This window comes from Suncus etruscus, chromosome 5, assembly GCF_024139225.1.
Source record: "Suncus etruscus isolate mSunEtr1 chromosome 5, mSunEtr1.pri.cur, whole genome shotgun sequence".
NCBI classification, from domain to species: Eukaryota; Metazoa; Chordata; class Mammalia; order Eulipotyphla; family Soricidae; genus Suncus; species Suncus etruscus.
The window spans coordinates 113,138,562-113,151,024 of NC_064852.1; the positions used below are offsets into that span (position 1 = coordinate 113,138,562).

Consider the following 12,463-nt stretch of genomic DNA (forward strand, 5'->3'; position numbering starts at 1 on the left):
ATTCACTGGGAATTCCTACTCAGAGCCCCTATTTTAAGTCTTGAACGAAAACATAGTATTGCTTTGTTGAGAGTTAAAATCAGAAGCTTCTAACTTCCTTTTGGTCTTTGATTTTGGCCTAAACTCATTAAAGAGATTAGGAGTGCCCCTGGGTCAGGGATGAAAGTGGTGCACTCTAAAGAAAAAAAATTGGTTTGGGAGGTTTGGCAGTGGGGGATGGGAAAGTGACCTTTGGACTTTGTCAGGACTTTGTCTGATAGCCAACCCTGGAAGCCACCACCCGAAAGGTTTGTGGGCATCTTAGAAGTAATCAGAAGCCCCCCAAATGCTCGGTGTCAAGCCACAGAATTTGGGAATGACAAAAAGGAGACACTCCAGTCATGATCAGGATAGCGTGGCTGATGGAACAGATGATTTCTCCATGCCTAACTGCTCCCCACTGAAAATTGCTCACAATTGATGAACATGAACTATGTGCGGAGCACACTTTAAGAGTATTATCATTTCATTGCCACTAGAAGAACTAGTTTATAATCACAATTTCATCATCATTATTATTGCTACTATCATCATCATCATTTGGTTTTGGGGCCACTGTGGCAATTCTCCGGGCTTACTTCTAATTCTGTGCGCAGGGATCACTCTTGGAGGGACCATGTGTGGTGTCAGGATTCAAACTGGGATTGGTTGCATGCAAGGCAAATACTGTAACCCTTGTGCATCCCTGTAACTTCCAGCCTGTTTAGTCCCAGTTTTGAAGGAGACTGAGAAGTTTAAAAAAAAAAAAAGAAAAAGACTATTTAATCCAAGTCGATAAGTAGCATAGCCTGTGCATGCATATGGGATGTCTACTATCCAACCTCATTTTTTCACACACAAAGTTAAAATGCTTTTTTAGTACCTACTGCAAGTTTCTGGGACACATCCAGTAGTGCTGAAGGGTTACTCTGGGCTCAGGAATTACTCCTGGTGATCAGGAGGACCATATAGGATGCTGAGGAAGGAACCTGGGTCAGCCATGTGCAAGGTGAACACACTGCCCACTATGCTATCACTTGGGCTCAACCTACCACAATATTGGAAATAAGGAACATTACAGGTTTGGAAAGACTGGAGGGGTGGGAGGAGAGGTTGAGAGCAGCTGTCTTCAGGACAAGTTTTATACAGAGAACCAAAGACATGGTTATTATCTTTTAGACAGAGTAAACTAAGAGACCTGATTCCCACTCATTGCAATAACACTGAAGGTAGGCTAAGAAACAGAAGACTTCATAGGGGAGAAATTAGGGCCAGTTGGCAGAAAAAATAAGCATTGTAGGGTTGATTGGTTGCCACTAGAAGCTGTCAGACAGAAACCTGGACCAACATGGAGATGCCCCCCTAATAAAGGACCCCTAGATCCTTAAAGCAGTGCAGTGAGGATAAAGGCATTTGAACAGCAGGAGCCCAGGGTCATTCACATTCAAAAGGCTCAATTCCCAGAAGATTCCATCAGATGTTCCCACACCTAATTTCACACCTAATTAGGGTTAATCAAAAGTCTATTCTGAAAGAGAAGTCTCACAGCCTGTCACAGGGATGAGGGATCTCTACAGTTTGTTCTCCAAAATCCACTTGAGATTAACTACACTTAGATGAAGAATGGAGCATGGTGGCTAGATTCTGGCTGGCTGGAGAATTTAATGGGGGGGGGGGGCCAGGGAAACTGAGGGTCAGGAGACCAGGAGAGATATTCTCAGGGACTTGGGAATGGAGAACCTTTTAAATATGTGCCCAGTGAGAAGAGAAGAAAGGGATTTCCTTTCTCTTTCTTCATTCCTTCTGAGGGAATTCTGTGGTAAGCACAAGGTTTTGGGTGTCAGCGGGCTTTTGTGAGGGCTGGAAGACCTGAACAACCCAAATATTTTTTTTTTGTTGTTGTTCTTACAGAGAAGCCATTACTGGTTCCAAATTGTCAATTTCTTAATGTGTTTCTGAAGCTCAGTTTATTTCTGTGTTGATGATCGCCTATAAACATAGTGCCTCATTTTGGAATGATTCACACTATGTGTGAAGGTTAAAAATCCACTCTCATGATCTTCTCTCAGGCAGCTGATACAGCCACATGTCCTTGTGTTTTTTTCCATAAGGCTACAAGTGGACAAAAACTATAGAATTCCCTATGTATTTCTTTAAGCCCATTACTTTCTCCTCTCCCATTTTACTACCTCCTGAAACCTACGTGACTAACTACCATATGAGGTTTCACGTATATCAAGTTCAAGTCAAACTCAAACTGTTAAAATCTACCCAATTCATAGACAAAGTGACTTTTTTTTACTTCTGTTCTTTTTCTTTTTGGGGGAGGGATGGTGGCTCCTAAATGAGGTTCAGGGATCTAAAAGCTCCTCCCAGAAATTCTCAGCTGCTGAGAATAGAACCAGCCAGTTGTCCAGGACAAGGTTGGGAGATGCTGCTCAGACCATGTGACTGGAGGTTACCCAGGCCATCCTCGGGGCCTTCAGCATCTGGGGCTCCAGTGATGCTCATGGGACCATGCAATGACGAGGGACAACCAGGATTAACCACACTCACCATAAATCCTGTACTGCTTATTGTCCTCCCCCCCACCTTGCTACCTTTTCCATTTAGTTCAGCTACTCTTAAAAAAACTGGGAAAGCAAAAGTTTGTTGATGAAAAGATAAGTTGGGAATAATGATGGTTCTCATGAGGGCTTAACAAGTATGAGGTTAAACTAACAAGGGGTTAGTTTCTGGTTATACACGTGTGAAGACTCTAATTCCTTATGTCATGTGAGATTTGAAAACTTCGAAGAATAAACTCGTCTTTAAAAAATGGAATAATTTTTATATAATGGTGCATTTGTTTCACGTATTCAACATGATTTGATATAGGTACCTAAATGCTATTTTTGTCACAAAGCAACAATTAATGAGACTAGGGATAAAGCAATCTAAAGTGAGTCATGATTAATCCTTTAAGAGATTACCTTTCCCTAGTGTAAATTCTAGGTCTGAGATGAGTCATACTGTTATTTGCCTATTTAAATATATAGCCAGAGCTTTGGTTAATTTCTCCCATATTACATTGTGTAGATATCTGGGGGCTGAAGACATCCCAAATATACTGGACAACTTAAAATCAACATTTTCCTTTTCATATAACCAACAATGACAGTGAGCTGAAGATCAAAAATAGATTCTTTCTAAGGACAAAGAGGAAAATAGCTGGAGGAAAAAATCATCTATCAATAGAAGAGTGCATTACTCTCTACATCCAGTCTCTACTATTATAATAACCAATTTCAAATTGTGCCCAATATGTATTTTCTTCCTTTCTTATTAATGGCACCTTAATCATTCTTCAGAGCCTGATCTTCATTCAAGTTGTCACTTAAAAGTTTTCATGGAATTTATATATACATGGTTCTACTCTGGGTTCCAAAAGTGGTCACATGGCATAGCTCTGGACAATAGGCTCACTGCATTCTTAGAGCCAAAAAGTTCAGAAATGTATGCATGGCTAGATGAATCTGGCAGCCACTGAATATCGCATAGGACCATGGCTACACTTATCTGTTTCTAAAGAGTTTCCAGATTAGAGGATCTGAGGGTTGACTTGCCACCATGTGAGGATGACCCTCAGATTGGTACCACAAAGAGGTTAAGACAGGTGAGCCCTGGAGATATCCCGATTCCCAATGGCCTTCCTGAAGGAGCTGCCTTTAGCTCTGCCTTTGGACTCTTAATAGTAAATAAACCTCTCACATTTCCTTTTACACTCAGGCTAGTTGGAATTTGGTTTTTATTCTTTGCAACTAGGATACATTGATTCACCCAGTATTATTCATCAATTGCCGAGTCTTGAGCAGATGCCTTTGGAGCAGAGAAGAAAAATACTGACATGTCTTCATAGTCTCGTTTTTTGTATCCTACATGTTTAGAAAATAATCTTCCTGTGGTTTTCATACTTGTGTGGCCAATTTACATTCCATTTGCAATCCCATTCTTAAGATGGTTAGCAGGAAATCTCAGCATTTCACTCTCACTTTTCTTTGACTGAGAGTAGACCAGATGTGCCTCTCATTGTCCTGATGACTGGCGAGCATGTTTCCACCAGCTGGTTCTCAGAGTGAATCCATCATATGAGGAACACACCTCGAAGAATGGTTTTGTTTTTTCATCCCCTGAGGACCAACTAAAGCCATGCTCTCTAGACCAGAAAGGTCTAGTGCCTCCCTTGTGAATTGAGACAAGTTGAGTCCTTCTGCTCATGTACCTACCAACTCCTTTAGAGACAATCTTTCTTCTAACAGAAGCAAATTGTGTTTGTGATATACCCAAGCCCACTCTAATAAAAGACCATGATAAAAGTACTGATAATTTTAGAACCACCACATTTCCAAATGGCTTACTGTATATTCATGCTGCTGTTAAGTAAGCAAGTGATATTTATCTGCTCAGTAAACAAAAAGCAACTACTAGTTGTCAGAGGATAGTGACATCAACAAATTTCACAGAAAATAAAACAACAACAGGTCACAGGTATTAGGGATTTATTTCCTTGGCAAATCTTAACACTCACCAACAAGCCCCTCTTGCTTCATTGAGTTTATAAGAACTTGTCAGGAAGTTTCTCTTGCAGTCATTGAAATTCTCTCAACTTGTTCTTTACAGCTTTTCAGAGCCAGGATGGGAAAACAGTTAGAAAACAGACTGGCTGAAAAGAATTTTAAGGTCTCATGTCCATATTTACAAACCTTGCAATCTGTGTGTATTCGTTTATTTTAACACAAACGAAGTGCCTTTGGGGAAAAGAAACACACATACACACTTTCTTTCTTTCTTTCTTTCTTTCTTTCTTTCTTTCTTTCTTTCTTTCTTTCTTTCTTTCTTTGGGAAAAGAAACACACATACACTCTTTCTTTCTTTCTTTCTTTCTTTCTTTCTTTCTTTCTTTCTTTCTTTCTTTCTTTCTTTCTTTCTTTCTTTCTTTCTTTCTTTCTTTCTTTCTTTCTTTCTTTCTCTCTCTCTCTCCCTTCCTTCCTTCCTTCCTTCCTTCCTTCCTTCCTTCCTTCCTTCCTTCCTTCCTTCCTTCCTTCCTTCCTTCCTTCCTTCCTCCTCCTCCTCCTCCTCCTCCTCTTCTTCTTCTTCTTCTTCTTCTTCTTCTTCTTCTTCTTCTTCTTCTTCTTCTTCTTCTCCTTCTTCTTCTTCTTCTCTCTCTCTTTCACACACACACACACACACACACCAAAATTTGTTGAGAGCAAAAGAACAAAACGTGTCCATGGAAGCAACCTCCAAATGATTTTTCCAGTTTTCCCAGCATCCAGAACTGCACTATGGCCTCCAACAGAATTAATTCTCTCTCTAATCTAATTTAGAAAGCAAATATTTCTAGATAATGCAGTTGTTTGGCATTTTGTGTTATTTGGGGGGATTGTTTTTCCTTTATTTGAAAACCTAGCACCCCACACATATGAGCCCTATACTTTCTTTCTGAGCCATAAGTTTATCTCAGCACTTCTCCCCTACAATACTGTCTTCTTTGGCTTTGACCTAGATGTCTAGACACCTGGAGGGAGTCTGAATCCCTCTGAGGGAAAGATAATATTGTATTCATTTCAAACATTGTACTGAGGTTACATTGACTTATGACATTTAAATAGGTTTGAGGAAACAATATGATATTGTTATTACCAGCATCTCGTCTACATTACACATGAACAAATTTTGTTAAAACAGAAAAGGAAACAAAAAAGAGAGATCATAGAGAAAGTGAGAATCTAAGAGAAAGGGGGAGAAAAATCTGCAACACTCTAAATAAAAAGATAGGTGATCAATACTAATAAAATCCAGGTAGATGGCTTGGAGTGTTCCAGAAAGTTGAAGGTAGCTCAAAGCAGAACTATTTTACCCACTGAAAAACATACTTTGAAAAATATTCATAGAGTTTAATAACCTTCCCACAATTTGCTCTGGCCTTAAAGGATTTTGTAAAAATACCTTGATTCTTTCTGGCCTAGGTAACATAACTTCCTAATTTTTGTCTTGATTGTTAAAAAGTTTCTTCAGTGGAGTATTTCTCCAGGAATGTTGGCCAGTATTTCTCCAGGAATGTGTGTGTGTGTGTGTGTGTGTGTGTGTGTGTGTGGTGTGTCTATCAGTCTGTCTGTCTGAGGCCTGAAAATATGTTTCAACGATTATGTATACTGAAGCGAGTAGAATCAATAGTCTACTTTTAGATCCCTGAGCCAGAAATCTAGACGACCTCCTCAGAGTGGCACCTGGAGGCCTCCTCTGGGGATCTTGTCCCCCACTTTAGAGACCATCATTGGAATTTTTAACCACAGAGGTTTAGTTTGACCTAGGAACATGGTCTCATAAAAGCTGCCTTTTTGGCAGCTTTTTGACTGACAGCAATGAAAGGTTAACTTTCTAAACCTGCTTTCCTAGGTCTCTCTTAAAGTAGCAAGGCAATGAGGGAAATTTCTCAGGCCTACATTGGATAAAAGATATCAGTGTTTTTCCTGGGACTAGGAAGATGAGGGCAAACACCCTGAGTTTCTAATCCCCTATTGTGAGTATCTCAGGAGATCACAAATTTGCTTGTCTTTTATGACTAAGCCTTTCCCAAGCATCCCTTTGGGATGACTTAGCTCCCAATAGTCTGGGAAATGTAAGAACTATCACTTTTGGCAAAGCCCAACACACCCAAGCATGGGAAACACAAATTAGAATAAGAGACACTTCTTTTCAACCAACACTGGGCTATTGGTGCCATTATATATTTGTTAGCCTAACTCCACAAATGATAAGAATAGGATCATTAAGATGGGGGAAATCTAAGTGTATCTATCCTTGTCTTATTCAGGTTTGAAGAAGGTCAATGAAACTTACATTTTCTTCCTTAAAATTTTATTGATTGTAATTCTGTGTTTTAAAATACTGTAATAATAGTTTTTTATGTACACAAGTTTAATGCTAACCACTTTCATCCTGTTCATGTGATGTAAGGAAACTATATGGAAATAAGGTCCAAACAGTCAGTTCATTTACAGTTAATTAAACTCCTAGGATACCATCATGGTTCAGAGATAGAGCACTTTCTAGTGCAGGAGACGTGATGCTCTGTTTTGGTGAGGACAGAAACAACTTGCTTTGAATTTATTCTTGTTTGACTGAGGGAACAGTCTCATTTCTTGAGGCCTTCAACTCCAGTAAATAGACCAGGATAAATTGGAAATGAAGTGAATTGAAATCTAAATTGTTATTCTGTACAAATCTTTCCCTTCTATGACTGAGAGTCTAAGTGACCAATGGCTTGATGAATGTGGATGCCATTCTGATGACTCCACAGGTTTGTAATGTGAATAATAAATAGTAGAGCCTGTGCCTCTCTGTGCACAGAAGGCCAGCTCTGGGAGAGTTTGAAGCCATTTGGTTGGAGATGTCAAGTCCTTACTGTTCTTTTCTTACTTAGGCCTTAAACTCCAGCACCCAAGCATAATTGTTCTTGGTCAAGGAGGGCAACTGCTCTGTGGCACCATGGTGGCTACTAAAACAGACTTTTGTCATTAGTATCCAAGTTGCAGGGTAAAAGTTAGGATACCCCAGTGAAAACTGGACAAATTCAGCCAGTCCTAGGACTCTACACTTCACACTCTCTGAAGCATAAATCTGAGAGTCTAACTCAGCAAAGCAATCTAATACTTAACAAAATAGTTCTTCTAAATATCTTGTATAGAATCTTATTTATTTGTGTATTGAGTTGTTGCTGTCCTTGGGAACTACACTTTCAAGAGGTCTCTGTGGTGCCAGGTTTTGAACACAGGGCCTTCAACATACTAATACATAGATTCTACCACTTGAGTCACATTCCTGACCCTCTTTCATGGAAGAAACATTGCAAGAGTTATTCATTGCAAGAGGTATGTTTTCAGTATTCATCCTTGAGGATCAATACATGGTTGTACACATTTAAAAAAGGGCACAAATAAATAAAAAAAACTATCACACAAAACAATAAAAAAGGTAAGTACCTAATATCTTTAATGAGCACCAGATATTCTTTCTGTGGTTCTCAAAACACCACTAAAACTGCAAGGATCATTCAAGAAGAGAAGAACTTATACTAACAAAGACATTATGACTGTGTAGATACTTTTACTCTCAGTAATTCTGCTGGCAAGAACTGGAGTTGATGCCATTTAAGTGTCATGTACTAGTTTTACATTGGGATTTTTAATTTTTATTTTAATTTTTTTTCTTGAGTGGCCTCTCCAGTGGTGCCTGAAAAGGTCCAGGATTTTTTATGCCAGTGGCTGGGATACCACATGCTGCTGGGGATTAAACTTGAAGCTCTGTGTAGGTTAGACATGCATCCAGCCCTTTCAATTATCTTCCAGGACTTTATGAATTGTGTTTTTTAAATCTATCTGTGAATATCATACTCCAGGAGATTTTGTGGACACTGCAGAGTTAAGTATATTTTGTAGATATTTTACTTTCTTGCAAAAAAACAAGAAATGAATCATCTTGTCCAGAAAAACTCTAGATAATATCTCTTTTGAGACCATAGTATATATTTTTTCTATTCTCAAAGGTTGAAGGATTTGAAGAAAAAGAACATCTAATACAACAACTACCCTTATCTCATAATGATCTTAATATACTTTCAATGATCTTAACTGGTAAAAAGGCGAAGTAAGAATTGTTTGGATGCAACATACAAGCAATTGATATCTTTGAAGATAACCCTTTCAAAGTTTCCTCTCCCAACCATTTCCCAAAAGAGAGCTGGTTTCAGCCAGAGAGATAGCTTGGGTCAGAGGATCATGTTTGCATATATAAGACCCCAAATCTGATGTCAGGTGTGACTATGCAGTGTCCAAACAGTATCCTTTTGTTGACCCAGTTGGCCACGTATCTTTCTGAAGATAGATCCTAGGCTTGTGAGACTCCAATAAAATAAACAATACAATAAAGAAGAAAGATAGTAGCTCTGTGTTGTTTGGTTATAAATCTTGCTCAGATGTTTAAGACACAGAGGGGTAGGGCAAAAACTAAGGCATACAAAGATGATGATGAGGATTTTTTGTCATTTTAGAAACAGCATCTGCTCTACCCCACCAAGTCTGTCTACAAACCCTAAAGGGAGTAAAAATAAGAGAAGTTTGGGGTCATAGAGATAGCACAGTGGTAGGGCATTTGCCTTGCATACAGCTGACTCAGGACAGACCTGGGTTTGATTCCCAGCATCCCATATGGTCCCCCGAGCCTGCCAGGAGTGATTTCTGAGCAAAGAGCTAGGAGTAACCCCTGAGCGCCACTGGGTGTGGCCTAATCCCTCTCCCAACACACATGAGAGAAGTTTAAAACAAATGAGTGTGCACCGTTTGTTTTGGAAGACATCTATGTTCACCACTATACCACCAATGTGCACCATGTAGTTTGATTTCTATAAAAAAAACTTCTGTGAGAAAAGATGGCTATGGTCTGGGTAATGTTCATATCTTGAAACTCAAGCAACCCACATTTAACTTGATAGAAATAGAATATTCTGGGCTGTATTCTTTTCCTCGAAACTCTCTCAGTAAGAAGAAATGTGAAGTTTGGAACCAAGTTGGAACTTACCCAGTAAAGGTCATAATCAGAGGGCCTTGCTCTTCCTTCTTCATCATCATATAAAGTGAAACCTTCCCTTCGGGCCTGATAATACTCCTTCCGCAACTTCTGAATTCGGTCAGCACTTCCACCATGGGCTCGGCCACTACAGGGCAAAAACAAGCCTGGTCACACAGAGGACATTATTCTGAAACATACTTTCTGAAAAATGGACTTGGAGCCAAAGTGATAGTACAATCTTGCCTTGCACTTGGCTGACCTAGGTTCATCCGCAGCATACCATATGGTTCCCCTTGAGCACTGCTAGCATAATTTCTGATTAATTCCTGATCAAGGAGTTATCCCTGAGATTACCAAATATAGCCCAACACTTTAAAAAAAGAGGGGGGTGACTAAGGTCAAAATTGGTATTAACAATTATTCAACCATGTGATTCAAATATGCTGCAAAAGCCCAGAAATCAGGGATTGGAAAAACAAATCCAGCTCTTTAGCCTTCAGTAGTTCTTCAGTGAAAGGACCAGACTCCTACAACAAAGGCCCACAATAATCCCTTAGAGATCGTAAACAGGAACACAAGTATAGAACACCGCGGGAAATCACGTAATGCAATGGCAACATACCATAACACTACGTTTTAATCCCTTTACCTTACTATATTTTAAAAATAACCTCTCAGCTTTTCTTTCCACAGGCGCCCTTAGATACAAAGGGCGGACAAACTAAGATGGCAACTCGGGATACCACACGAGATACCATACCTTGCTTGCACTATGAGACGGCCACGAGAAAACTCTTTAACATTCACTTTATCTCTAGGTTAAACCTTCTTTTAGGAATCGAAGCACGTGACCATTCAGACCACCAAAGCAGTACCTGCGATGTACAGACCTAAACTACAAGCTCTAGTCATCGAACACATTCAACCAAACCAGCATTCCCTTGCTATTCTCTCCTTTCTTCTCTCTATTTTTTTTTTCTCTTTTCTTTTTCTCTTCTACTCTTCTCTTTACTTTTTTCCCTTTCTCTCCTCCCTTTCTACGGTATTTTCTCTTTTCTCTTCCTTCATACCCCTCCCATATATCTTCCCCTTTCTCCCCCCCGGAAATCCAACTATCCCTTCACCCCTCAATCCCATCCAGATCTCCCACCATATTAAAACTCTCCACCCTCAGTCCTTAATCTTTTAGGCATCAAGATCGACCTCCTACCCAATGAACCAGTACCCAGCACCCAGGCGAGGGGACACCCAACCGAACCCACACATCGTCTCCTGCAAGAAAAGACAGCCAACTCCCCTGTGGACACATGCTGCGAGACCCTCCCTACCAACTCCCCCTAACATGGACTGTTTCTTGAAACCGGACTTAGGTCCAATAGTATCCCCAATGCAAGAACTCTTCCAAGACCTCCCAGCTGCAAATTTTTACCAATCTGAAGGGGGGCAGGGGGTGTGATTGGAAGATGCCTGGGAACCCACACACCACAAGAAAAATCCAAAAGACAATGGGAAAACTGTACTTCCAACATAGGCATAAGACCTGTAATACACCAACTCTTTACCTGTTCTCTCCCAAATGCAAAGTAGTCTTTTGCATCACATTGGTCCTTTAAAAACTTCGCTAACTCATTTTAATTTTTTTATATTTGTTTAATTAACTTATTTATTTAAATGTTTGCCTTACATATACATTTGTGGGCACATACACTTTTATTTCCTTTTTTTTTTTTAATCGTCTTTGGGTATGTGACCTATCTCTGTTACTCACTCTGTCCACCCCAAATACTCCGACATATAATGGAGCACCACTTCCCCCTGCAAAGGCACACTAAATAAAGGGGAAATCTTACATAGTAAAAAAAAAAAAAAAAAGAGCTCTTATCTACTAGAGATAGGAACTCAATACAGGGTTATCTCCTACCTTGAAAATATGTCATGTGGAATCAACTTAGACCTCAGGTGATTAGATACCATTCAACCAGCCTTGAACCCTGGATCCCAGACATAGAAACGGCACAGCTCCTCACAACAGCTGTAAGAAACAATCTCCATCTGGGACAGCCTTATTACTGCAGGGTCAACAACAAGGGCCAGCTCTAACATGATATCTCGACAATGAGGAAAATGTGAACAACTTGACCTTAGAGCAGTTTAGCCTACCTCACCAGCTAACGACAAGACAAAACCAGAAGACGTGGCATCCTTTGGTAGGTCCAAAAGCCAAGATCGTGATTTACAGATGACTGGATACTAGAACCACGACCAGACTGTATACATCTTGGGACCAATAAAAAAGCCCTAGTCTAGGGTTTGAACTAAGACCTGCACAATAAGCATGATCCCCAGTCCCAAAGGTCCGGCAGAGACAATTGTAACGGAAAGGGGCTTCTGGAAGAACAAAGAAAGACGCTATCCTAGATGCCTTCCTAGGTTCAGCGCAAAGACCAAATCACCAACCACAGAAGATGGATTAAAATGGCACTGAGGTAACAGAACCTCCAGATTCACAAAGACTGACTTCACCATAAGTCCCACCTCAGGATATGTACAGATACTGGGACTGCTAAACACAGAGCTCTGACGGTATCACACTGGACAGAGCAGAAGCTTTCCACACACCAAAAAAAAAAAAAAAAAAAAAAAAAAAAAAAACACAACCTGGAGAGTAATGATCCTGAGCAAAGACTAGAGCTGATTCCATGACAGTATACTCCAAGGACGGAGAAACCCCATATCTTATAGGGCAAGTGAATTCCTTTTCGAATGACCCCAATATTTACTGTGCCAGGGCAGGAGGGAAAAAAAAAATACAAAAAACACAAAACCTTGGTTATGT

General features: G+C 40.0%; 1 protein-coding gene across 1 annotated transcript in view; it reads right to left on the reverse strand.

The window, feature by feature from the left end:
• The window catches only part of PARD3B (par-3 family cell polarity regulator beta), a 1,279,582-nt gene that overhangs the window by 128,432 nt on the left and 1,138,687 nt on the right, over positions 1–12,463 (reverse strand). The window contains exon 21 of the mRNA XM_049772907.1: positions 9,637–9,772. Coding sequence (XP_049628864.1) covers positions 9,637–9,772 — 136 coding nt within the window. The remainder of the gene's footprint in view (positions 1–9,636; positions 9,773–12,463) is intronic.